The sequence below is a fragment of the Sander lucioperca genome, chromosome 6, assembly GCF_008315115.2.
Source record: "Sander lucioperca isolate FBNREF2018 chromosome 6, SLUC_FBN_1.2, whole genome shotgun sequence".
NCBI classification, from domain to species: domain Eukaryota; kingdom Metazoa; phylum Chordata; class Actinopteri; order Perciformes; family Percidae; genus Sander; species Sander lucioperca.
In genome coordinates, this window is record NC_050178.1 from 17127134 (window position 1) to 17154463 (window position 27330).

Consider the following 27330-nt stretch of genomic DNA (forward strand, 5'->3'; position numbering starts at 1 on the left):
GTTAAAGGGACAGGCCAAAACTGACCAGTCACAGCAGTGCACATGTATCCTGTTGTAATCATCAACCAAGAGTTCAGTAGTTTCGATGCATCTCTCTCTCTCTCTCTCTCTCCCTCCCAGCCCAATAAATGACGTATGATCAATGGTGGTGTATTTACCATGTGTTGCTTAAGAATCAATCAATCATCTACAAAGTACTAATGCACAGGTATACAGTACATTCTAGTTCTCTAGGATACAGATTTTTTTTTTCTGTTAGGTAAGTAATATCACATTTTCACACCTGAAGACTTACTAGAGTTAGAGAAAGTTTACTTTCTTTTTATTATTACCCCGGTCAAGAAGGTTATGTTTTCGGTTCAGTTGGTTTGTCTGTCTGTTAGCAGGATTAGGGGTCAAAAAACTGCTGGCCCAATTTTCATGAAACTTGGTGGAAAGGTGTAGCATGGACCAAGGAAGAGCCCGAGTGGATTGACCATAGTGGAGGTCTGTGCTTTCTGAGTGTGCTTTGAGTCTATATATTTTTTGATTTGGGTACATTTGCCTAACCTGATGCCATCAGTTTGTTAAGACAGAACCATCTGAGAAGCCGTCATTGGAAACAGTTTGGGAAAGGGGCGGGCACTTTAAAAAAATACCTGGCAATACCAGGTATTGGACGAACCACGTGTCTATTAAACTCTTGCAGAAGCCAGTCAGTAGAAGAGCGAAAACATCTTTTCCATCGAGGAAAACATACCGGTCCATTCTTTGCTCTCTTTTAATGATGAAATATTCTCCAGTTATGACATAACTGATGCTACTGCAGCATCTACGCTAACCTCTGTAGAAGCCGCCATTGTTGTTTTGAACAAACAGCTGTCCAGCACACACACCTAAACCATGCCCGTGCTGCTAGTAGCTCCTGACAGGACGCTGATGGGTCTGAACTGCTTTTGGTTCAGACTCAAACGTGTTTCTTGAAGCCTGACAGGATGGGTTTTCGTGTGATCCTTGATCCCCCGGTTTTCGTGTTGGGTTTTCGTATGATCTTTGATCCCCCGGTTTTCGTATGGTCTTGTGATATCTTGAGACTCCAGCTACCGTGCACGGTAAACATTTGCCAGCCAGCTATGCTTTTACAGTTTGCCTCTTTTCATTCCATTTCAATATTTACATATATTGGATCAATTTAAGTTTAACTCTTACCAGAAATTATTTTAGTACAATTTCTCATTACCTTAATGTTACCTCACTTTGCCTTTAGAGTTTGGATTGTAGCATTCAATAAAAATAAAAAATAAAACTCTCTCTCTCTCTCATTCCACCATAGCTCAGATAGATAAGGGCTCTGTTAGCAGAACAAATTTACCATGCTAATTCCACATCCCTCCTGAGTACAGTGAGGAAATTAGCAAAGCAAATTTACAGTTCAGATATTATGCCCCATCAATGTGTTAAGCGGGTCTGGACTCAGGTCTAGTTTTTAAATATATCATGGCTCACGACAGGAATATTATTCTGCTAATAGTTTGCAGATAAATGCAGCTGCAAATTGAATTTAATTAGTTCAACTGAATTAATCTGGAGTCGTCACAATACTGGAACCTGATTGGCTGACAGCAGCAGTTCTTCCGATGACCAGTCAATGAGGTAAACCTCCCGACTTAAGGCCTTCCAGTTCAACTGCTAAAAAAACTGGCCTGACTGAACACAATCCCCATGTGTGTCCCAGCAAATGCAGGGAACTGAATCTTGGACTGATGATGTAGGCTACGTAAGTCCATAGTTCAACACAGAATACGTAATAGCAGGTCGACAAGGCCAATCTACCAAAGGCTGGTCACTGATGACAGAAACTTAAGCACAGCAATGCTACTGAAAATGGTAGTCTTCTCCATCTTCTGGCCACCAGGGACAGAACAGGACTTAATGATATGCTAAATCTGTGGGCTGGAGAAACAATTAGTTAAAAGGGGCAAAAAGCTGGAGTAATGACTCCATGCATATTTTAAACTATGAATACCAACTTTTGCCATCTAACAGGCGATGAAGAGTCCCTTCATTTAGTTAAAACAGGCTCAAGAACTCTCATACATCAGTCTATCCTGTTGCTAAACCAAAATCAGTGGGCTGCCAAAAAAGATCTGGATACGAGGATATCATGAAACATGTTTCTTTGCCATGGCTGTTGATGCGTCTTCTTTGTACTATGTGTGTAGTTGTTGTCTAACTTTGTGTGTAATCTTTTTTTTTTTTTAAGAGGAAAAGTACCCATATTATGAAAAAAACACTTTTTCTGGGATTTGGGGTGTTCTTTTGTGTCTCTGGTGCTTCCACACACATACAAACTTTGAAAAAAATCCATCCATGCTGTTTAGAGTGAGATACAGTTTCTGAATGTGTCCTGCCTTCAGTCTCCGGGTGAGCTGTTCAAAATCGGCACGGCTTGTGACGTCACAAGCCGAAACGAGCTGGCTAACCGCAACCATTAGCTCGTAGCGTTAGCATGCTAACGCTAACGCTAGCATGCTACCTCGTTCTCAATAGCAAAGCACTGCTACAACACACACAAGTTCACCATAATCTACAAAAGAACTACTTACATGTGCGCCCTCATTTAGAAGTCTCCCAGCTAATCCTGCCTTGTAACTGACCGAAGTTGTAGAAACAGCCTTGCTTTTACTGTCTATGGAGCCAGCTAGCTGACATGATCTACATCTGCGCTACTGCGCATGTGCAAGTGCAATCAAAGATAGTACAGAAAAAGAAGTAGAAAAGAGGCCTCACTCTGTAGCTAAAACGGAGACCAGCTGAAAAGAGGATCTGCAGCAGTGAGAGAGAGCGGTGCAGTACAACACAAATATGGTGTTTTTTTTTAAATTAAACCATGTAAACCTATTCTGGTACAACCTTAAAATACAATTATGAACCTGAAAATGAGCATAATATGGGTGCTTTAAACTGAAACTAAAGTTGTATCGTAACGTAATAGTGCAAGACGAATGTATGTACATTTAGAAAATCAAAACTCCTACAATCCTGGCTCTATAATGAGTCAGTGCAGTGTTGGGTGGGGGGGCTGCCACTCACCGTGATGGACCACCCCCTTCAGGCCGTGGATTATGGGGTCGACAGCAGGATTGTCCTTCCCTCCCACCTGAAGAACACAAAAAGGAACAAAGCATTATGTAAAGCAGACATGATACATTTTTGTATTTGTTTCTAGTAAGTCTCCAAATATTGTACATCTATGCTTGCTCCAACAAATTATATTGGCATGTTTTTTTTATATGAATTGGTTTATTTCATTTTTGTATATTTGTGTTTGTTAGTACCTATTATACATTGTACCCTCTGCTGCTGAAGTGACTCAATTCCCTGCATGCATGAAGTGTCCGCTTATCTAAGCCTACATGATGCACACATCTATGAACAAGTGTGTGCAAAAGTGTCTATTTTAACTGGTCTAACATGTTTAAAGGATGAATATACTTCATGTGGTTTAAAAAAGCTTGTTTGGCGACTCATTCTCAGTTATAACAATAGTACAATACATGTAAATGGTGCTAAATATGACGAAAGAAAAGGGCAATTAAAGTGACAGAAAGGTTCGAGGAGATGCTGAGAAAACAAGTGCAGTGTAATTAGGGGGAACAAACAGGAGCAATCAGCAAGCTCTCGAATGCACTCTCTGTCTGAACTCAAAGAGTGTGTGATGTCATAGTAACACATGCGTTTTCATTGTTTTCATTTTGTTATTTTTGTCATGGATTCTGGAAAACAAAAAATATCAAAGCAAACCAAAACAATAACTTAACGGCTAAATACACCAGTGCCTTTCAAAAGATCACTTATAAATATACATGACAAACATTATTCAAATGACTGTTTTCTGATCTGCCACTGGTTTGAAACGATTTGATCAGGATGGTTTTGTGGGTTGTATCATCTACTGGCTCGACAGTGTTTGCTAAAAATGTACATACAAACATGTTTGGTTGCTTAGGGATGAGTCAAGTCGCAGTGATGTGTTCTGTAGAAAGAAATCTTTCAGACTACAGAAAGTGGACCTGTTTTTACATGACAATAGTTTGTATCCAAATGCACACGTCTCCCTGGTAGAGCCTTTGGAAAGCTGGATAAGATACGGTTGATGTTAGAATGGATGGTCCTCGTGACATTTGAGTAACTCAATTGCAAAAAATCAACGCTGCAAGCTTTGCATAATCAATGTAACTATACAAAGCGCACTGTTTCTGCACGGATGATTACTGTTGCACAACGGGCTTACGCTGTTGACAAATGCGGTGAAGAAGACGTGATTTGATGGTGCGGATTGCTAAATTTAGGAACAGAGAGAAAATAGTGTGGATTAGAGCTGTCAATATTCCTCTATAATACCATTCGAATTCCACTTTAATATTTTTTTTAATATTCGAATAATTTTTGAATATTTAATGCTCAATTGCAGCCTGTAAAATAATATGTACTATACTACTCTCAATGCTTATGCATTGTCGATGGCATTACAAGCATGTGGTTGTTGTTACACGTTCCGTCCACTAGAGGGGCTTCCAAAATTAGCCTGGCCTTGAAGGGACCTGCACGCAACTTTGTTTACATTCATTTTCCACCACGAGCACACAGCGACAAATACAAATCAACAGAGAACTCTGGAATGAAACATTATCAACAAGTGTAGTGAAGCATCTCTGTTGTAAAGGCTAACAGTGCTCGGTTAGCACAATGACGTAATGTTAGAAAGCACAGCCAAAATTAATAACGAAGCCAAACGGGGCTGTCACTACTATTTTAGTGATTTATAAGCAACATGTTTCTTGCAGATTGTCACGTTACTGAGAATACAGCTATTAGAAGGTAATATATAAGTAGAAGCTAACTCTGACAGCTGTAGGGCAGCTAACATTACCTTTAGCTGTCTTCATGAAGCTCCCAGCTACGCTAACGTTACTGTACCTCGCGTACCAGCCTGTCACTCCCTTGTGTACTAATGTTACTCGGTACGTAACGTTAGCTCCGTAATGTTGTACTAAAGTTATTCGGTACGTAACGCTAGCTCCGTAATGTTGTACTAACGTTATCTTAGACCTCACAATGCCTTGTGTTTCTCACTCCGGCTCAGTTATTGTTCATAAGACGTGACATGAGTGACACATGCGGGTAGGCCAAGGCGAGAAGAGGGAGATTAGCTAATGTTAGCCAACATATTTATAAAAAAAAGTCACATTCGAATAGTAATTTCAGCATTCGAATAGTATTGATTTTTTTACTATTCGAATTATATTCAAATTTCGGCATTTGTTCCAACAGCCCTAGTGTGGATTCTCCCCTCGAATGAAATGAGCTTTACAAATGTAATTTGCTTAGCTGACTTAGCTAACTGATAATACTACTACTGTGATGACTGCTACAACTACTGCTACTACATTTATGGTACATGTCTGTGGCATCTTCCACTGTGACATTTTTTCATGCAAGGGATGGCTCCGCTTCCCAGCATTGCACGCTAGTGGGCTTGCCACTAGCAGTTATCAGTTTCTCTTCAATGACCACTGACAAGCAAAGCAAAAAGGGGCTACACCCTCTTACAAACGCAATGGCTGCACCTGATTGTACGAATGCGTCACAAATGGGCTGTCTGCTGCTGGATTTCTTAATGGACCTACATGGCGGCTCGTTTGGAAAACCTTCTCGTATTTTATGAAAATAGTTCACTCCAAATGTGTTTCTGAAAACATTTAAAGCGAGAAATAGGCGATGCAGTTGCTGAATCTGTCGTTATTTTTGATCGACAACGGTCAGTTTAGGAGACTTTCGTCAGCTTTTGAGAGGCAGCAAGTCGAGCCGGACGCTCCTCATTTCTATAAAGCAGCCTGGATTCAACTTTATGCCAATGAGGAGTGGGCAACTTGAAGCACTGCTTTTCCAAAGCCCCCACGATGCTACCAGAATGCATTGCAAGGCTGCTCATTAGACAATCAATGGGAGCCGTGAAAATGACGCTTGACAGTGGACACGTTCTATTACAACTACCACTAGCCACTACTAATGCTAAAACTACCACTGTGACTACTACTAATGCACTTTAATTTGTCATGTATTCTTACTAAAATTGCTATTACAGTGTTCCTACCACCACTACTACAACAACCACTGGTAGTAGCTACATACAGCTACAACAACAACAACAACAATTACTACTAATGTCATAAACATTATTTATTTATTGTATTGTATATATTACATATTTTTATCTTTCTTTATTGTATATATTACTTATCTTTTTTATCTTTATTTGTATATATTTGTTATCTTTTATCTTTATACTTGTTGTCCCTGTTCTTATTGCACCGTGGGTCGGAGAGAAACGTGTTTTCGATTCCTATGTATGCAGAATTGACAATAAAGTTGACTTGACTTATGGTACACACATAATCAAACTGCAGCATATGTAAGAGCAGTCACAGAATGTCCACAGGCATTCTTTTTTTTACTTAGTGGTCATTGAAGAGGTGTTATGTTTTAGACACTGAGAAACAACTTCTTGTGAATAATCCAAACTTCCGCAAAGCCATTGCCAGCATCCATATCCAACGTGTTGCATGGACAGCTGAGAGACCGCCAAGACTGCTGTCATGCCTCCCTCCCTTCCATAGACTCTCCACAACCTTCAAATTTCAGTTTCTTTCCAAAAGCCATAACCACTTTGAACTCACACATGCACTGACTTCACAGTCTTACCCCCAACCCCGACTTTCTTCTTCTTTAATATTTAATACTTTTGACAATATTGAAATTCTGTGCAATTTCATTACTGTGCAATATCATTACTTCACACTGTATATCACCCCACACACACACACACACACACACACACACACACACACACACACGTGTATAATGACAATAAATGGCATTCTATTCTATTCTGGAAACACACTTGTTGGCTACCTGGATTTCATAGGGATTTGTGCTTTCACTGCCTGCCTGCTTGGACCATGGAAAAAGCACATTGAACTAAAGCCAGCCGGGTCAATTTCTGTGCTTTTATCAAGCACTTAAACAAATCCTATTCCAAAGCAACCCATTTTTGTGGATTATATGTTTCACAAATTCATATAATTTCCTTAATCGGTCCAAAAAAAAACATTGAATTCGTTCTATTTACTCGCAAAGCTGTGCGACACAAAAATGTTACTGTGTGCCATGATGCATGAAGAGCTGATTATGGGGGCAGCTACATCCTCCAGGTGCCGGGACTGGCTGCTAGATAGACTGTCCCTGTCGCTCACTTCCAACTTCTGATTGGCTGTTTGCCCAGGAGAACAGCACTGCTTCCTTCACTGGGTTACAGTTCTTCTTGGACAAAAGCAACACATGTTAACCTAATGTATTATCTCTCCAAGAGCATCTTTTATTGAATCTCATTTGGTGGTTTTGTTAAAGTGCTGCCTATTCACTCATGGTGACTCAGCAGTTCACACATATGAGCTTCTTTGTTGGGTGAAGCTTTGGTGACATGCTCCAGACTGCCATCACCAAAAACAGCGTTATGATTGCTTTTAAAGGTACTACTAGTCTGATTAATAGCATGCACTACTGCACTTAATATTACATTTCTCCTAAATCCACTCCTCTTTCCAAATGAATTGCAGGTGCACTACAAGTGTCTGTCAACAAAAGCGCCAAACGGTACCATACAAAAGTAGCAATCACCATTTCATTCAAGGGTGTAGGTTTTGTTTCAACTTTGAGGGGGGACACATAATAACGGCGGGGGGTCGTCCCACATAAAATAAAAAATAAAAATTGTGGGCGTCTACACTTCATTTCCTGCATTCTGCTGAATCTTTCTTCAACACATTTACGCTGCAAATGTCTTTAGTTATGTAAATTCAATTATTTATTATTTCCTGGATTGTTAAAACATTTCTGCATATTCAAAACACCATACTTGTTTCAGGATTTTGTTTTAGGAATAATGTACATCTACAACAATGAATGAGAAAAATGTGTGAGTTTGGGACCTTTTAAACTGAATGTGTATGAAATGTTGCATTACACACATGTATACTGCATGCTACCAGTAAAGTACAAGATTAAAGGATACCTGACTCTTTCTAACATGTCATCTGTATACCTTATATCTTATCTAAATAATCTGATTATGGGCCTTTGCGTTTGCAAATGGTACTGATAAGGGGTCATGTTAGTTCAAATCTGCCCACAATGTGATTGAATGCAAATATGCAAATTAGGTCAGCACACATCCTTAGTCAATTAAATGATGTGGAATACTCTCAAGGGATTGAGAAACAAATTGGGAGGGGAGGAACAGCAACAAGCATCTAGTAACCTATTTAACACTAGAACGGCCACAGCACACGCCGTAAACCGTTGTGATTAACACATGGAATTATTCCGTCATTGTTAATAATGCAATGTTTCCCTCCTGCCCTGACTTTTCCTTAGTACCTATTCTGCACATTCCTATATCGCCATAATGATAGAATAATTGTTAGGGCTTTTTGGTGTTGTATTTCACAAAAACACCCCCCCTTCAGCTGCCAGGAGCAGCAGCGATTAACATTGGTAATCTCCTCTGCAGACGAATTGATGCATTTGCATGACGGCCGTACAGCGAATTGAGACAATGAATAGAACACTAAAAACTCATTTGCATGCCAATATTCACTCACATGCACTTATAATCACTTTTAATCACAATAAGGCATGTAGGTCCACATTAGTCATCCTGTCATATGTGCAAAATATCAGAAATGAAATGACTTTCTGTCTGACTAAAAAGTTGTGTCCCGAGACAGGAGTCCTGTGTGTGCGCTATACTCTATAATTATATCAGGAATGTTATTTATGTGATGACTCATTTGACCAAAACACCAACCTTTCTAAACTGTATTATTTTTATAGGTTGGATGTGCGTAATCAGATGGAATGTTGTGTGTTGACTGTTGAATTGAAAGACGCATGGAAAGAAAAATATAAATGCTGAGGGGGCTTATTTTCGTTCTTTCGTTTGACAAAATGACTGACTAGGTCATGGCCGTCGTTGCCGCCATGAAATTCCTGACAATACAAGTAAAATTCCCAGGATTCCTGGAGTAGTATGCTTCTGCTCCCGGGACAACAAAATCTAATTTTTGGGGAAAAATATAAATCCCTAGTTATTACTAGTCCTAGCTCGGCTACCACGAATGGTAAAGTAACCCTAGTGCATGCCACTGAGAGTTTCCTGAAGTGATGCTGCTGTATGGGTTTCTCTTGTTTTTCCTTTGCAGTTGAAGGGTTCCTCTCCACCTCCAAATGCAGTCTGGCCATTCCCTTAGTATCCTGATTACAATGTTAAAAGCAAATATTAATATCAGCGGGAAATAGGGTCTTTTGTCTGTGACATTGAAGAGTGTTGTGACACATTGAGCCAAACAAAGTTTAGAGTATTTAAACTTTTATGAACAGCTAAAAAGCAATAGGAGACTTTGTGACAAATGAGGAACACAAGTGAAACACTGAACGAGAAAGTAACCTAAGGGAAGAGAAAAAGTTTAATTGTGGCAATGTTAGACACAGTTTTTAACTTACCCCCATCCAAACACACACACACACACACACACACACACACACACACACACACACAACATAATTCATTTCAAATAGCTGAAGAAGTTAATAACTGGAACTGCAATAAAGAGCTTGTTTTTGGTACAAGGCCAGACAGAATGTGGGTGAGTAAAAAAGTGTGCGTGTAAAGGGAAAGAAGATTAAGAGAAATAAAGGCGGCCATGAAGACAGAGAGAGAAAATGACATACAGAGAGACAATGAGGAGAAGAGAAAGAAAGGAGGACAAAGGGAATTAGCGTTTCATTATTAATGTTTGTCTCTGAAAGCCCACAGGCTCGTCCCCCGAGATCCTCAGCCACCGGGCCTCACATCACAATGTCCTACTCTCTCTCTATCTACCCCTTTATCCCTCTTCAAATCCCGCATCGCTCGCTCTTTCTCATCATTCCTCCCCATAGCTACGTATCCCTCTTTCTCTCCAGGGACAGGCCACTGCAGTGACAAATCAGAAAAAAATGAAACGGTGGTACAATGTGACATGTCCTCATATTTCTCTCCTTCACAACTTTTCTTTCTCTCTCATCGCCCATCATCCATCCAAGATCCCTCACTATGTATCCTCTCCCTCTTGACTTCCTTCACCTTCATCTGTGTCTTAGAGAGACTCAACACCCCCCCTTGCCTTTGGCAGCACTAACTGCTAATAAAGCAATGGTGTAATAGATGTAATGGTCAGACTTCTTTCAAATAAGACACATTAGAGTGCAGAGTTACTAATTACATAGTCTTGCATTGCCAGACCTTCCTCCACAGCACTGCAGAGGAGGGTCTGGCGAGTCCACTCAGCATTCCGGGACAGGAGAAAAACGTGCTCTGGTTCATTGCCAAAATCTATATCTTTCAAGCGCCGGACGGAGCAATGGTGCCTCTGCAAAATAGCCTCGGGAAGGAACTTGTTTTGGTGGAACATGTGAACGTTCAAAAGTTGTTTTAGCAACAGAAAACTCAGATTGGACAGATAGTCTAGCTAGCTGTCTGGATTTACCCTGCAGAGATCTGAGGAGCAGTTATCCATAGTCCTCATAAATCCACCAGAGTTTAGAACGCCAACACAAAGAAAGTGGAAGGTAATGGACATCCAGCTGAAAAATGAGGGACATCCGGCAGAATTTCTGGTGGCATCGGAACAATCCCAGAAATGAAAAGTCATCGATATAGACTACTAATTACATCAATGACCAATTGGTCAGTAAGTGGTGGAAAACACGGAGAAAGTCCGCCAAGGAACTCTAGCAGCTAGAGCAACACAACAGACTAGTCTTATGGTCAATTAATGTAGATATTATGGTCGTTGTGGTCATTCTTAGTTCTAGACTAAGACATACTTGGCTTTTTGACATTTTTAGATTTAGACACAGGGATTGTGGGCCTTTTGTGTGTTTCTCTAGTGGGTCTAGACTAAAAATAGATTGGTCCTTCCAGCCATTGCTAGGTCTAGATTAAAGGAGACTGATCTTCTTGTCATTATTAAACTAGTCAAAATGGTACTGTCATTTCTTGCCATTCTTTAACCTAGGCTACAAAAGACTGGCCATTCTTAAATCAAGACGTCAGGAGATTGGACCCATTCTCATTCCCAACTCATCAAATAATGATTTGTACTGCTTGGTCAGTGGCTGTTGGCGCCAGATATCGACTCAAAAATCTCCCTTTAGCGTATGGAAGTACTGTATGTGGAAGTAGTATTAAGAGCGACAACGGTAGCGAGTAGTATGAAAGACCAAAAATCTGCATGCGAAGGTAGATTGGGGTGGTGGATGGGTCAACAACACGGGACTTTCACCCAGGAGACTGGGATTCATGTCCCGTTCTTGTCCCGCGTCTCACTGAAACTTACATTTTATAACCCCACCCACCATGTTTTCCTAAACCTAACTGTCCTGTTCTTGTGCTGAAGGTCAGTGATGAATGATGCCAGATCAGTCCCAACCCAGAGCGTCAAAAAGTGACGCCAAGAGTCCCGACCAATTGGTTGAAAGCCACATTGCGTGTGACTGAGACGCACGTAAAGGAGACTTTTTGCATTAGTAGCAAACGCCAAAGGCACCTGACCAAGCATTGCTTTTTGACGCCATGGGAGTGAGAATGTGATGGGATCAACCAATCATTGGTGGAGCTAGACCAAAGGAAACAATACATTAAAAATATTCTCAGACAATCAAACTTTGATGGGTGCGTCTGTCCTAGGAGTTTAGGCATTCTAGTCATTCATACACTAAGTTGAGACTACTCAGTAGGTGTAGACTAAAAGAAAGTGAGCCTTCTCTCATAGAGTAAATTTAGACAAGATGAGTTCAGGCCTTCTGGTTATTTTTAGATCTAGGCTAAAACAGACTGGACCATCTGGTGATTCTTAGAATTAGAATGATACACCACAACATCATGAGTCAACCAGTTAATCATATCTTACTCACATTAAACAGCATGTGTGTTCACATGAGCAACTTTCATCTGTGACGCTGATAAGTTAGCTGATCATTGTGTGAGAGAGACTTTTAAAGTTGTTGGTTTTGATGGGTTTTAAAGATGAAAAGTATATGCAGCTTGACTGAAAATGTGAAGCGATGCATTACATCTGAATGGTATGCAACATTGCTGTTGCTGTCAGTGCATTTACTTTTCATAATGTACACCCTGGAGATATATATGAGGGTTTTGAAACACGTCTCAAGATTTATATATTCCTACAGACACCGTTTGATGAAATTATGTTGCATTTCTTCTTGTTCCACTATGTGGGATTGTGGGTATACTGTAATCATACCCACACCACACCAACTACAGTCCTTTTCCTCTGAACGTGGTTGTATGTCCCTTTTGTGAAAAAGTCTGATCACGATTGTTTTGTGGTTCGAATCCTAACACCTGCCGGCTGGCCCTCTATGAGTTGATTCTGAAAGCAGTGGCGAGATCTCGGAGGAAAAAGTGACATGAATCAGGGTTCAGTTCACAATGTTCTAAAGGTTTAATAAAAGGATATACACACAGACAATCGCTCCATTCATGTAGATGGCACGTAGAGAGAGCACAAGCGGATTGGTTCAAGGTTGGTTCACACAGACAGGAAAACAATAATACAATTTATGATACAATAGAAGTGATGAGAGAGGCTTTCTTCAGAGTTCTCACGAAATGGAACAAACATATTCACAACATAAGGTTAGACTTAAAGCATTATAAAGTTACAGACATGGACACAATTCTGTTTCAGTGCCCTTGTTGTTCTGCACATGAAAATGATCAAATTAAAAAAATCAGCATGAAGGGATCATGTTTTTTGGGTGAGATGGAGAGCGATGACAGTGGCAGTGGATTCTTCAGTCTGAGCGATGGTGTGTAATAAGTAGGGCAGCGGTCATGCAGGGAAGGGACATTGCCTTTCATCACCCCGTCAGAGTGAAGAACAAAAACGTTGTCGATTTAAACATCATTAATGAGATATCTTCTGAAATCCATGGCAACTTGATAAAAAAAAAAAAAAAAAAAAAAAAAAAAAAACGACTGACGGCAAATTACATGTAATGAATTCTCTTTGGCTAAAACCTGCTGAGGCTAATGTTTCCTCAAGTGGTGTGCACTGTGCAGAATTGGAAGCAGCTCAGTGGTGGTTAGCAGTGGCGGCAAATACTACCTAATTACCATCATTGGAGGGTATTGGATTAAGAGCAAAATGAAGTGGTCTGTGGTCCTGCATGTCTTCAAACCATACCTTTCATCATGCTGTTCTTACTCCTGCTGAGTGCCTTCCCTTTGGCACTGCTACCTTTAATGTGAAGAACAGCCCCCCAAGCATGGAACCAATTCAAATGATCCTCAAGGTTGTCTAGGAATGGATGCATCCAGGACTTTATACTATTCATTTTTTTTTTTTTCTAAAAAAGGCAAATTAGTTTCTCTTGCACTTTCGACTGTATTTCAATACTGGAGTCAAGTAGTGCTAGCGACACTTGGTTTCCATGATACAATAAGGTGCAACATACATGAACAAACAGCAGAATGTCTGTAATATGGTGTCTTATTATTTGCCTTGACTACTTTGAAGAATCAGAGCAGCAAATCAGATGTCATAAGTATTCACCTAAAAAAACAAGCTGTCAGTAACTTACAAAAAAGATTTAGTTCATTTGAAGCAAAAGCATTTGCACCAATGTTGCCAGAAGTGACACTACTAACAACTTCTGCTTTTCTCACATATATAATATAGTACAATACAACTGTACATTTACAAGGAACCATGACTAATTCTGAGGTTTGTGTTTACTTTAAGGCAAGCAGGGCTCACAGATGGGGATAAACCAACTCCAAATCTAACGGCAAAATATGTTGTCTTTTAAAACTGCACATAGAGGCCTTATCTGATTTGATGCTCCACATCATTTCTCGGTGCCTTCCAAAACAATTACACAATATTGAAAAATAAATTGGTTTAGACACAAAAATTACTTGGTTAGGTTTGGGAAAAGATCTTAGCTTGGGTTCAAAGAATCCAAACTAAGGTTTGGGTTTGGGTTCAACTTTGTTCGGGTAAGGGGAGCTCTGTCATCATGGTTACACTAATAAACACCAAAGGCCTGTACTACGAAGGAAAATCAACATGCCCTGGATTTATTTCCGTTACCCGGCTGGTTAACAAGTAGTTCAATCTTCCCAGGGTTTTCCAATTCAGCGACGCGCATGTCCACATAAAAGGTGCCATGTCATTTCTCCGACGCTCCATTGTTCCGAACTCTCAATAACCCGAAAAATTCCCTTTGGTCCTACAGCCCACTAGTCCGACGTCCACCAGCGATATTACGAATCCCACTATGGCCATGCCAAGACCCGCCCTTCAATAGCATTTATTGGCCAGGCGTCCATGCTTGCACAAGGTAACGTAACCCCATTTGTATAGGTCCTATCCCCTGACCAATCAGCTATCCTATCCTAACCTTAACCACTCAAGGTCAAATGCCTAACCCCAACCAATCAATCTGCTTCGTAGGGCGGGTCTTGGCATGGCCATAGTGAGATTCGTAATTTCGCCACCAAAGGAACGTTGGATTAGTGGGCTGTAGGACCAAAGGCAATTTTTCGGGTTATTGAGAGGTCGGAACAATGGAGCATCAGAGAAATGGGCAGTCCCCCACATAAAAAAGGCGGTGTTTGCACAGCATGACCAATCGCAAACATCTACCAGAGCCGCATACTTTACATTAGAAGAGCAAACTATAATTCTACATAAATATAAAGAACACAGACATGGTTTGACAGGCAAAATGCAATACAGTCGCTACTTTCTAAAACAGGAAGGAAAGCTGGCAATAAAATAAAGTCACAACGCTTATCAATATCACTTCCCCATCAGTCAGGCACAAGATCTGACCATAATTACACTTGTGCTTTCCATAAACTCTCATTGCTTTAGCCTATTATTTCAGTTGCAACCCTGGCAGTGGTAAGCTATCGTGAGAGCAAATTAAAAATATAAAAACATAATTCAAACCGATTGTCGATCTCTAAATGTTTTAACTTTTATGAGTGCACCTCTCTCTTTCTCTCTCTCCGCGCACAGAGCTCCACCGGATCTTCTAAGAACAGTGACGCCGTTATCAGTATTGATTGGTCAGTATGCGGTGCTTTTACACCAGTTGATCTCTAAATTCCAACCTAACCTGCTCCCAAGCAGGTGTTCAGCATAAGTTACCACGGTGATTTAACCCGATAACAAGTGATCCTGAAGTTACCTCGTTAACGCCACATCTTGCTTCTGGTTGAAGTTAGAGAACGATTGTGGTCATGGTAAAAAACAAACAAAGCAAAGCAGTCCCTGTGTTGAAATTTGATGTGTTGTTGACTAATTCATCCACTCTGACCTCTTCTCTAAATGGGCCTTGTCCTTGTCCTAAATCACTTACTACTCACTATATAGTCCACTGTATAGGGAGTTCACCATTTGGTAGTGCTGTCCAAATATATACATACACAATGCTGGTAAACTTCTCTATTAAATTATCATATATCTACAAAGAATTACAAAAATGCTGGTATTCTTTGTCGCTCCTGCTCGCCCTCACATGCTGTTTTCCCGTATATAAATACAAAGTACTTTGTGGCTGTGAATGAGTTAGTGATTTTGGACACAGCCATGGACTTTGTGGCGCTATAACATATAATATACAAGTACATATAATGGTGCGTACATACAAAAATTACTTTAAAATTCACTGCTTCCTGTTTCATCCCCTTTTTCATTACAGCAATCAATGTCATCAGAACGAGGCTGTTTTGAAATGTCTTTAGATTTATTTAATTACTTATTTTGTTTTATTTTTTCCTACTCCTTGTCCTTGTCTAAATAGGCCCTGCAGAATGTGTATGACTCACAATAAGGTACTTATGTCAAGTCCAAGAAAGCTTTTCCTTCATTGTCTTTGTTCTGTTTCTTACTGCAATGCCTCTCACTTTAATATTAAATTGAGGCACAGATGCCCCCAAAATCATGTGAAATGAGACTAAGCAGGATTCTCCTGTTAATGTAAGAAACAAAAAGTAAAAAGCAGAGTGGATATTCCGTGTGATTTACATCCCAGCTGGGCCTCGGTTTTGCATGTTGCTTTGTCTAGCTGAGTGCGTGAAAAACACAGTGGAGGCATGCAGCGGTGTAAATAGGCAAATAAAAGGCCAATGAGAGCTATCTATTTCAATCAAACGCCTCAGTGCAGTGCAATGCAATGCAATGCTGGGTCACTACAAGGGTGATTCCCGAGCTCTGCCGAGATGATGGGGCCCAATTTGTCCTGTAACACCAGTGTGATGATTTAATTAATACATGACATGGTAGCCATGACACACAGCTGCACAAACACACTGATAAAAGGGGAGGGGAAAGCTTCCAAATGAATGGAGGCACACTCCGGAGGAAAAGAAAACAGGAGACAGAAAAAGAGGTAGAAAAATTATATGAATAAGAAAGCAGGAATAAATAAGCTGGATTTCTTTATTATGGGCTGATGGTTACATGCTTAAAATAGGAAAGGACAAGGTACTGCGGACAAGGAATAATTTATAATAGCTGAAACAGCAGGGCCAATCATTGGTTAACATTTAAAAAAAAGAGAAAAGATGGTAATACATCAAGAGGGCTAGTAAGTACAGCTATAAGTTAATGTTACAGCCAGCCTAGTCTATATCAGAATCAGAATCAGAATCAGAATCACTTTAGTCGCCAAATGCATCAGCAGACACACAGGAATTTGACATGGCAATCAGTAACACAGAAGCTTGACAAACAATATATGCGTATAGCTGCATAAGCATGCTTATATCCACGACGTTCCTCTTCTGGGATTGCTCTGGTGTCGCCGGAAATTCCGCCGGATGTCCCTCTTTTTCGGCCGGATGTCCGTTACCTTCCTCTTTATTTGTGTTGGCGTTCTAAACTCTGGTGGATTTATGAGGACTATGGTTAACTGCTCCTCAGATTTCTGCAGGGTAAATCCAGACAGCTAGCTAGACTATCTGTCCAATCTGAGTGGTCTGTTGCACGATTAAAACAACTTTTGGACGACCACATGTTCCACTAAAAGAAGTTCCTTCCCGAGGCTATTTTGCAGCGGAACTTAGCGCCGCCCAGGATGATTGTGATTGATTTAAAGAAATGCCAATAAACCAGAGCACGTTTTTATTCCATCCCAGAATGCAGTGTGGACTAGCCAGACCCTCCTCCGCAGCGCTGTGGAGGAAGATCTGGCAATGCGAGACTACGCCCAGCCAGGCTACACTGAACACGCTGCTGCAATACTATGCTTCCACTGTAATCACTGAAAGAGGCTACACCAGGCGTATCGCCATGGAGATCGACTCTACAAACTGGATTGTGGAGGTTAGCACGCTGTACATTGCTGCTAGCACACAAACGTACTCCCCTATCTCCGCAGAGAGCAGAGAGGTAGGTGTGTGTGTGTGTGTGTGTGTGTGTGTGTGTGTGTGTGTGTGTGTGTGTGTGTGTGTGTGTGTGTGTGTGTGTGTGTGTGTGTGTGTGTGTTTGTATATCTATCTATCCCACTGATGTACACTAGGGTGTAATTTCCTCTGGGGACAGGTGGGATATGTCCCCCCGACTTTTCAATATTCCATTTGTGCCCCACCCACTTTCAAATTGTGAAAATTTTTGACTCTATAAAATGATTCTCTCAAGTCTTGGCGATCGCCCCTATATTAAACAATAAAGAGAGCAAGACATGTTTTTCTTATAGGCTACATAGTTTCGTACTATTCTTTCTGGCATAACTTATCATTATGATCAACTTAATCATTTCCTGGATTTTGTATCATCATAGTCCCTAAATGTATGTAAAAATGCAGGAAATGGGATTCAAATCAAAAATATTTTTCTGGCGGGGGACCCCCCCAGACCCCCTGTTTTTGTGTCCCACCAACTTATTAAACCAAAGTTACACCCTTGTTTTTTAACAGGAAGTAGAGGTGAAAAACACGGAAAAGTGCCTACTTTTAACAGACAGACAGTCCGACTGTCCAATCAGGAGGGTCCGTCCTCTGCTAGATAGGCCCTACCTTTTCCGGTAGAAGTTAATGCCGTTGTCTTTTATGATTTGTTGAAGTGCTTTCCTATTTGCCGTTTTGTTTTCCTATTTGCCGTTGTGCTTTATGATTTGTTGAAATGTTTTCATATTTGCTGTCATGTTTTCCTATTTGCTGTTGTGTTTTCCTATTTGCTGTCGTGTTTTCATATTTGCCATTGTGTTTTATGATTTGTTGAAGTGTTTTCATATGTGCTGTGGTGTTTTCCTATTTACTGTCGTGTTTTCCTATTTGCCGTTTTGTTTTCTTATTTACCGTTGTGTTTTATGATTTGTTAAAATGTTTTCCTATTTGCCGTTGTGTTTTATGATTTGCTGTTGCGTTTTTTTATTTGCTGTTGTGATTTGCACTTCAGGGCCACCGTAGACACTTGCAGTGCAACAGGAGAAGACAACCATCATACAGACGTATGTAAGAATACTTATTGTGAACATTTAGCAGCACATGCAGCCATGGGTTTTACCTTTACTTTAGCCATTTACTGTATGAGCATACAGTGGGAGCCAGTGTTGACCAAGACCACTTGTCGAAGGCCTCTGTTTCGGAATCAACCACATTTTTACTTGGTCTTACTCTGTCTTGTCTCGGTCTCAGATAAGGAGGACTCAGGATTATATTTCAAGACCGGTCAAGACCACAACTGCACGGACATCACTAAATAGCCTGTGTATCGTCTGATTTATGTGTTAACATCATTACTGTGATTGGATGTTTTAGCTACAGAGTGAGGCATCACACTTCTGTACCATCTTTGTTGGGAGTTGTACATGCGCAGTAAGTACTGCTAGTTAGTCTGAGGGTGTGCCATCCTAGCAGCTAGGCGAGCATTATAACGTGTTACAAAGTGACGCACGTTTGTCATGGAAGTAAAGGCTGGACTACAATAGAGCTGTTTGGAGCAGTTTGTGAACAGTGTTTTCTGTTGGAGATGGTAAGTCCTTTTGGGCTGGACTTTGGGCTTTTTCACTTTGTAAACCTATAACATGCACAAAAAGATATATAACACAATAAAGGAAAGGGGAAAAGCCAAAAAGCATAATATGAGCACTTTAATAGAAATGGAAGAAAAAATTAACCGTTAAGCTTCTAATTGCTTAGCTGTTCAATTAAAAGAAAAATTAAAATTAAAAGACAAATACAACCATAATACTTAATGCAAATATGTGAAATGGGACACCCTGGTAGGCTATTTCAAGCTTGTGTAAAGGGGCCCAGACACTAGCAATAATACACATTATAAATATTATAATTTTGTTTGGATAAAAAAGGAAACGTGTATTGTACAATAGCATTTACAACCTACAAGAAGAAGAAACCATAACTACCTTAACCTTACCTAAGTGGCCCCAAGACATTTATTCCATCAGCCAGCCAGCATTGGATAAATAGATACAATGCAATAAACATAAACCAATAACAAGTGAAAGTAACAGTAGAAATAAAATAAAAGGATTTCAGAGTCACTAGTTTAGAAGTCCCCAGCATTACAGCTGACACACACTGAAGTCTTTACTGCCTGTATGGAGTGCTGTGTGCAGCCTGGCAGAGGACACATGCACGCACACACACACACACACACACACACACATACACACATACACACACACACACACACACACACACACACACACACACACACACACACACACACACACACACACACAATACTGGCTCAAAAAGTTAGTTAAAATGCACAGACGATGTTTTTACTCAAGTGGCAAAAACTACTACAAGTGATGAAAATCTTTAGGTAACCAGAGTAACCCTGGTTCTGTGATAACCAAGTAAGGCATACGCACATACTGTACAGGCTCACAATCTCTTAACTGATAAAGCAAAAACTATTGGATTATTATTAATGCGTCAAATCAAATGAATTTGGCATGCGTCATACAATCTGAGTTTTTACCATTGGGTTGCGCCTGCTGCATACACACACACACATACAGTTTTTCTTCTCAGGTTAACAAATACAAACTAGAAAATGCACTTCTGAGGCCGGCGCCCAAACACACTCCTCTTTGCATAGAAAAAAACACCCAAGCACAACCTGTCGGGGTCTATCTGTGGTAGCAAAGTTATTGAGGGCACGGGTTCAAATCAATCTTTGAGGTTGAGAGCTGCAACTGCACACTATCATCAGGCGCAGAGGAAATGTGTCCGTACTGCCATATCATAAATCAGAAGGGTGGTATACTAAACAAACCCATAGAATGAGTCACATACTTGAGAACAAAAGGAGTCATCTGTCAGTAAAGGTAGCATGTTTGGGTCCTTTTCAAAATAGAGTAGGCTTTTTGTGCCATTTTCATCCGGCTGCTTCGAGGTAAGCAATTTCTCCATCTGCCTACTCATCTCCTCTGTTTTGTCATAACTGCAAATCTTTCTCTTCAAACTGCCTACTCATTTTTTTTTGCCAACACATGGTCCTCCAGATAATTATTACTTCAGGTGACCCCACTGACCTTTCCTTCAACAACACCCTCAGGTCAACATTTGAGAGCGTGAGCACTCAATTAAGAGATCTTATCAGCATTTCTTTAAACATAAAAAAAAACTAAAAGAAAAATAAGTATTATCTCTTGTTATATGCTTATTATATGTAAAAAAAAAAAATAAGTTTCAAGTACATTATACTTGAAACTTATATCACTATATTGTGATAAGGAAATGTGGGGTTGGGGGATCTATTACCCTGTGGACACTCGGTGGGACGATTACTGATGACTGTCACCTGTGTGGGAAATATCACCCAGGGACAAAGGTGTGCTGGAAACGGCCGGACGGGGCTTGAGAGAGATTGATCTGCTTTTTGGCTGTGGCACTGGGGCGGGAGATGCTGTAGTCAGTGAAGATAGCAGGCAGGGGGTCCGTTCCTGTGCTAGGAGGGGAGACTGTACCTCCTTTAGGTGGAGAGGAACTGGGAACAATCAGCGCCTGTACCTGTGCTTCACGTGCTGTATCATCATGACTCAACACATCACTTCACGCCGCTATGCCATTCCAAGCGGGTTGTCGGCTGTCAAGGTTTGAACATCACAGCTGCAGCGAGTGCTTCTGTGGGTGCTTCCCGTTTCCATGGGAGATTCCAAGTACGCGTCCCACCTGGGGGTCATGTTGACAGACCTGGGGCAGATAGGTCTGAAACTTTCATGTTTAATGTTTGTATGTTGTCCTGTTAAGAGATTTGTGTTTTGGACTATATATGATTTATCTTAAATATATTTTAGTTATTTGAAACCCTGTCAGAGGCTCAATAAGAGGCAACCCTAAAGACAGATTTATGGTTGACCGTAGGCTGTACGCAGAGCCTACGCCGTAGCTACGTGAGTGTCCTACGCCGTTGTGAGGTTTGTACTTGTGCCTGGTGTGTCTGCGGGGTTCTAGCGTATCTCTTTCAGAGAATAGCAGAGCTGGTGTGTGTGTGTGGGAAGTGTGTGGTAGAACGAGTGAGAGAGTGACGGTAGTTAGCTTCAGAGCGAGTTCCGACTCCGGTGGTGGAGAAGAAGAAACAAAGTGTCTCCCCTGTACTTTCTCAAGACGGTCGGAAAGCTGTAGCAGGAAAAGTTAACCCTCTCCTTGATTTCATGTGGAGAAGGAGAACGCAGAAATGATTAGAGGGAAATGCGACTCTACCAAGCCACGGCCAAGTGGACCAATCACAGTTGTTGTGGTCTGAGATTCAATTCAGAACCACCAATTGGGCTTGAGGTGGCCAAGGGGGCCCTCTGCCTCTCCCTATTGGTGGAAGGGTTCTGACCTGCCTACAGTTTAGTGGGGTCCTTATTGATTGCTGTGCATTTTGATATTGGGTCCCATTAATGTGCAGCGTACTGATTTCTGTGTGTTTAATGCGAGTTCAGTGATCCATATGGGAATCCGTATCGAATCATACATTTCTAAGTAAAATTTTAGAGAAGCTTGTTTTTAATCAGCTTAATTATTTTATGAACTCGCACAATATTTTTGAAAAATACCAATCAGGTTTTTGGACCAATCATCGCATCGCACTGAGACAACACTAGTCAAGGTTGTAAATAATCTCAAGTCCAATATGGATATGAGAAAACCACCACTGGAATGAAAATGAATAGTAAATAATAACTGGTTATTATTATAGAGAGAATTACGGTTACATTGGCAGGTGTGACTATTATGGACAGACAGTATGAATTAGTTGTGAGGGGAAAACGGTATGGAACATAGCATTACTATGGTATGAAAGTAACAGGGGTAGAGTGTAATGCATAAAAAAAAATCATGTAAAAACATTGAACTGATTATAGCCACAGACTCAAGCATAAAATCAGTTACAAATGTTGCTTGTATGAACTGTATTGGGAAAGCTAAAGAAGAACTAGAAGAAAGAGAGAGCTGGCCTTTACATATTTGTATGCACAAGACAGGCTATACACAAGGGAGTGAAAGAGAGACGAAAGACACAGAGAAAGAGAGACTGAAGTGAGAGGGGGAAATATTAACTGGGGGTTAATGGTCCAAGTAAAAGCCCACTTAGGTAATCGATGGCCTCAAATGAACGTTTTATTCCTGCCTATTGAGAGTGATAGAGCTGACAACGATCCCAGTCCACCCACAGCTCCACTCAACAGGCCTGAGAGGACTTAATTGGCGACTTTGATCCTGATCAACAGGTTTTACAGCTAAGCCACCTGCACATGATCCACGTGGAAACTGCTCTCCACTGGCTGTGCCATTGGTTTCCTATGAGGAGAGTGGTGAAGACAACTCGCAAGAAGCGCTAACCTTGGTGTGGCGCACCGCTTGGAATTGCCGCTGAGCAAATTATTTCGACTTTGACCTTGTTGCCGCTGACCTTTTTAAAGCACAACCTAAGCCAGAAGCAATGATGAAATATACCTGCGCTGCGCTTTGCCTCTGTGCCTGCAATAAGTTCTGCACCCTACCTCGCGGTTTTACCTCTGATTGTGTAGGCGGCTTCACGCCATCACAACACTCTGAGAAGAAGAGGAAGAAGTAGTAGTATTGACAGGAGTATTTTCTGTTAATGTGGTGTATCTAGTTTTGAATTTAAAAGTTCAACAAAATGTTAAACTTAATTAAATGCTTAATTTTAGCTTCAAAATGTTGGCTTTTTTCACTCAAGTTTGATAACCATCCTCCAGCCATATGGTTTGATCAATTTTGATCAATGTGTTTGTGCTCAATCAAACCCTGAATACTTATGAGCCAATCGCAACCTGAAAATGTTTAGGAACAACTCATCCCTAAATAGTGAATGTCATTATTTCTTCATTCATTGTCAGTCAAGCCTCCACAGACTTCACACAGTAAGTTCACATCAATCTCATAGGTTTTAGCCCTACAGCTGCCCTGTGAGTCCATATGACTAGATTTCCATTGTTAGATAATGTCACATAATAGTCACAAACTGCGAATAAACTCTGACCCAAAGAGAAACAGATAATGACAGAAGTTAAATTTGACCATGAACAATGAAGTCCAACACACATACTGGCCTCTTCCTTATTTTTTTTAATAAAAGTACACACGCACAAACACAAACAGGCTAGGGGGACATAAAGGTTCCTACCTGAAAAAACACAGCCATGGCTGCAATGATCCTCTTCTCGGTCAGAGCTGCACTGAGGCTGTCAAAGTCATCTGAGTTGTACATGTAGATCTGCATCTGTGAGAGACAGAAACACTGGGTTAGGTTGGGGACACATTAGATTAAACCTTCACATCAAATTCAATAAAGACACTACAGCAAATTGATCTAACTATTTGTATCTCCCTCACAATTAACAACTGTGATTATGTGGTGGCGCCTGGATGGTGGTTGCAGCTGCTGCCGTGGTCCTGCTCTACGCCCTGCACTGCTACTACTATTATTATTATTATTAGTCATAGTTCTATTATCTTAACTGTATCTTAACTATAATTGTCACTGTTCATCGTGTCATTCCATTGTACCCACTGCTATTATTATTATATAATAATTATATTATATATCACATATTTCTCTCTCTATCTCTCTCTCCCCCCCCCTCCCCCTCCCCCAACCGATCGCCCACCAAGAGCCAGGTTCTGTCCGAGGTTTCCCCGCCATCGTCACACCAAATGCTTGCTCTTGGGGGGGAATTGTTGGGTCTCTGTAAATTACAGAGTGTGGTCTAGATGTACTCTATCTGTAAAGTGTCAACTTCTGTAGCAAAACATAAGGGCATGAGGAAAAAAAAAAAAACTACAGCACATTGCATGTATCGATAAATGCTATACTTTGTATAGAATAATACTGCATATAAAGTGTAAAAAGTGTCTGCCTCAAAGAGGACCGACTGTAACTCTTATTGCAAGAAACAGCTGCAATATGAAGGCCTACTTGCTTTATGTCAGCACATCTGATATATATTTAATCAGTTATTGACCACATCAAACCTCCACACGGGTATCAAAAACATCACAGCATGATACAATATGGCCAGCTGAAGCAGGGCACAGTCTACTCTGCAGAGTGAGGGAAGTTTTGATATTGCTCTGCCACACTTTGATGGTGATGGCAAGAATAGCATGCCGAGATCTTTATAAAAAGTTGAATTAGTGATGAATCCCCCTCACGCATGAATCATAAATCAATAATAGCCTAATCAAACGCATGATCCATGACGAGGAAGATACAGAGAAATTTAAACGCAAAAGATAGACAGGCGGAAATACTGTAGCATCCTGTCAAGATTTTAGAGACACCCCAGAATTTCACAAATGTTTTAGGGGAGCTCATGTCTCATTAAGAGGAGCCCAGCTCCCCCATGCTGCCCTTTAGTTTGCACCCTGCCTTTATGCAGATGACTGTCACCCTGCCTTTAGTGTTACAACACAGGCACTGGCTATTTTCTTTTAAATTAATTTATAAGTGGATGTCTCAACATTTCCTGCAGTTAAATACAAGCAAGACAGATATTCTAATTATTGCTTCTGATAATATACTTGCATTTCACATAGACTTGTCCCACTATCCTCTGCAACCCAGCAATTGCTGAATTCAAATATTATACTGCTGGGAGCATTGCCTTCATGTGAAGTACAGCTCAGTTTTTAAGATTTGAAATTGATGAAAATGCCCAACAGAAGAAAAATCCCACATTACAGTTTTTCCGTGAGATCTTTTTGAAGTAATGTGGGCAACACAATCTGGCAACAAATGAAATCAACAGCTTTGACCTTTATGGAGTCTATGAAAATAGACTTTCTTTTTTTTCCCTTCACTATTAACACAAAACTCTGTTTCATGCTGTTATTATTCATAATTAGGTACACATTCATACATTTTCTTATTTCTTTTGATTTCATGCTTTTTTGTAATATAGTAGCTAGGGATGGCAATGCCAGTTTGTTCAAAAGCAAGAGTTAGACAACTGGTTAGATTCCCATTAAATTGAAGTAATTTCAGCTGGGCACTGCACACTGTTTTTTTTTTTGTTTTTTTTTTAGCAAATGTGTCTCAAATAGGACTAACATTTTTTGGAGACTATTTTTAAGAGGGGTGGAGTAACATGATTTGGACTTGAGTCAAACTCAAGGATGTGGTAGTCTTTATCGATGACGTTCCACTTCCAGGATTGTTCAGGTGACGCCGAAAATTCCGTGGGATATCTCTCTTTTTAGGCCGGATGTCCATTAACTTTTGCTTTCTTTATGTTGTAATTTTAAACTCTGGTGGATTTATGAGGGTTAACTTCTCCTCAGACCTCTGCAGGGTAAATCCAGTATGAAACCAGTCTGAGTTTTCTGTTACACGTCTAAAACAACCTTTGAACGTACACATGTTCCACCAAAACAAGTTCCTTCCAGAGGCTATTTTGCAGAGGCACCGTCATTGTTTCCGGCACCGCCCAAGACTATTGTGATTGTTTTAAAGAAATGCCAATAAACCAGAGCATGTTTTTCTCCCATCCCAGAATGCTGTGTGGACAAGCCAGACCCTCCTCCACAGCGCTGCGGAGGAAGGTCTGCAAGACTATGGATCTGGTGACTTAAGACACAACAAAATAAAAAATCGCAACTTGACCCTGACTTTAACACCAATGCCTCATGTATTCACTTGACCGTTTGACTTGGAATGACTTGATATCCTGTTCAGGTCTGGGCTGATATCCTAAACAAAGCAAGGCAGTGTATGTATGTGCGATTGGGCCAAAACAAACTACAGTGTGTGTTCATAATGAAGGAAAATGTCACCCAGTGCAACATAGTAGCTCACCGATGTGTTTTAATGGTTTTTAGACAGCAATGGAGCTCCATGGCACAGAGCAGGAAGATATTTCAGGCTTTGATTCACACACACAGTACTGTTTAGAGGATGCATTCATTGTTAGTTTGGGTCTTGGGATGGGATTTTTTACTATTAAACCTAATTCCCTGAAAATCCATGAACTATTAGTGAGATTATATAAACAGAGACATATAAAGTGATACATAAAAATTAAATTATAATTGTCCGTCTGCTATTTGTGTTGAAGAGATAACCAGGTTGCAGCATGAAGTCAATAATACTGTGAAATGGACTGGATGATGTGCTCCGTGAAAAACAATGAGAGAACACACACACACACACACACACACACACACACACACACACACACACACACAAAAAAAACTGGGCAAACAGTCAGGCACTTTTCGTTGTCATGGAGATATGGAGGCATGACGTATTTGGGCACACAGCAAATGTTGAAATGAAAAAAAGACATTATTGTGCCTGTGTGTGTTTGTGTGTGTGTGTGCATGTAATATAGAAACTGTGTTCATATGCACACGTGTTTACATGATTTGCAGTGTCTGGAACACCTTTGCGCATGCTAGAAGCAATTCTGGGGTCTTTTTCCTTGCCAAGAACAACACTGCCAATATCACTTGTCTCGCATTTTCTCCAGCTTGCTAATCCTCACATAAAGAGCCCTGTGCATCGCTGTTTGATCTACTTGTGAAGTAAACAGTTGTCAAACAGCCTGATATAGAGTCTGTTTGGTGAATTTATAGCAGAGACAGCTCAACTGGAACAACACATTCCCCCAAACGGGTATTCATTAAAGTCAATGTGGGGGATTGTGCTTGTGAATGTAGCA

At 40.6% G+C, this 27330-nt stretch overlaps 1 protein-coding gene across 2 annotated transcripts in view; it reads right to left on the reverse strand.

Annotated features, from left to right (window-relative positions):
• The window catches only part of ptprga (protein tyrosine phosphatase receptor type Ga), a 511734-nt gene that overhangs the window by 124850 nt on the left and 359554 nt on the right, over positions 1 to 27330 (reverse strand). For both annotated transcript variants that reach the window (XM_036001852.1, XM_036001851.1), the window contains exons 5-6: positions 23796 to 23891; positions 3073 to 3139 (exon numbers count right to left, since the gene is read on the reverse strand). In XM_036001852.1, the coding sequence (XP_035857745.1) occupies positions 3073 to 3139; positions 23796 to 23891 (163 nt within the window). The remainder of the gene's footprint in view (positions 1 to 3072; positions 3140 to 23795; positions 23892 to 27330) is intronic.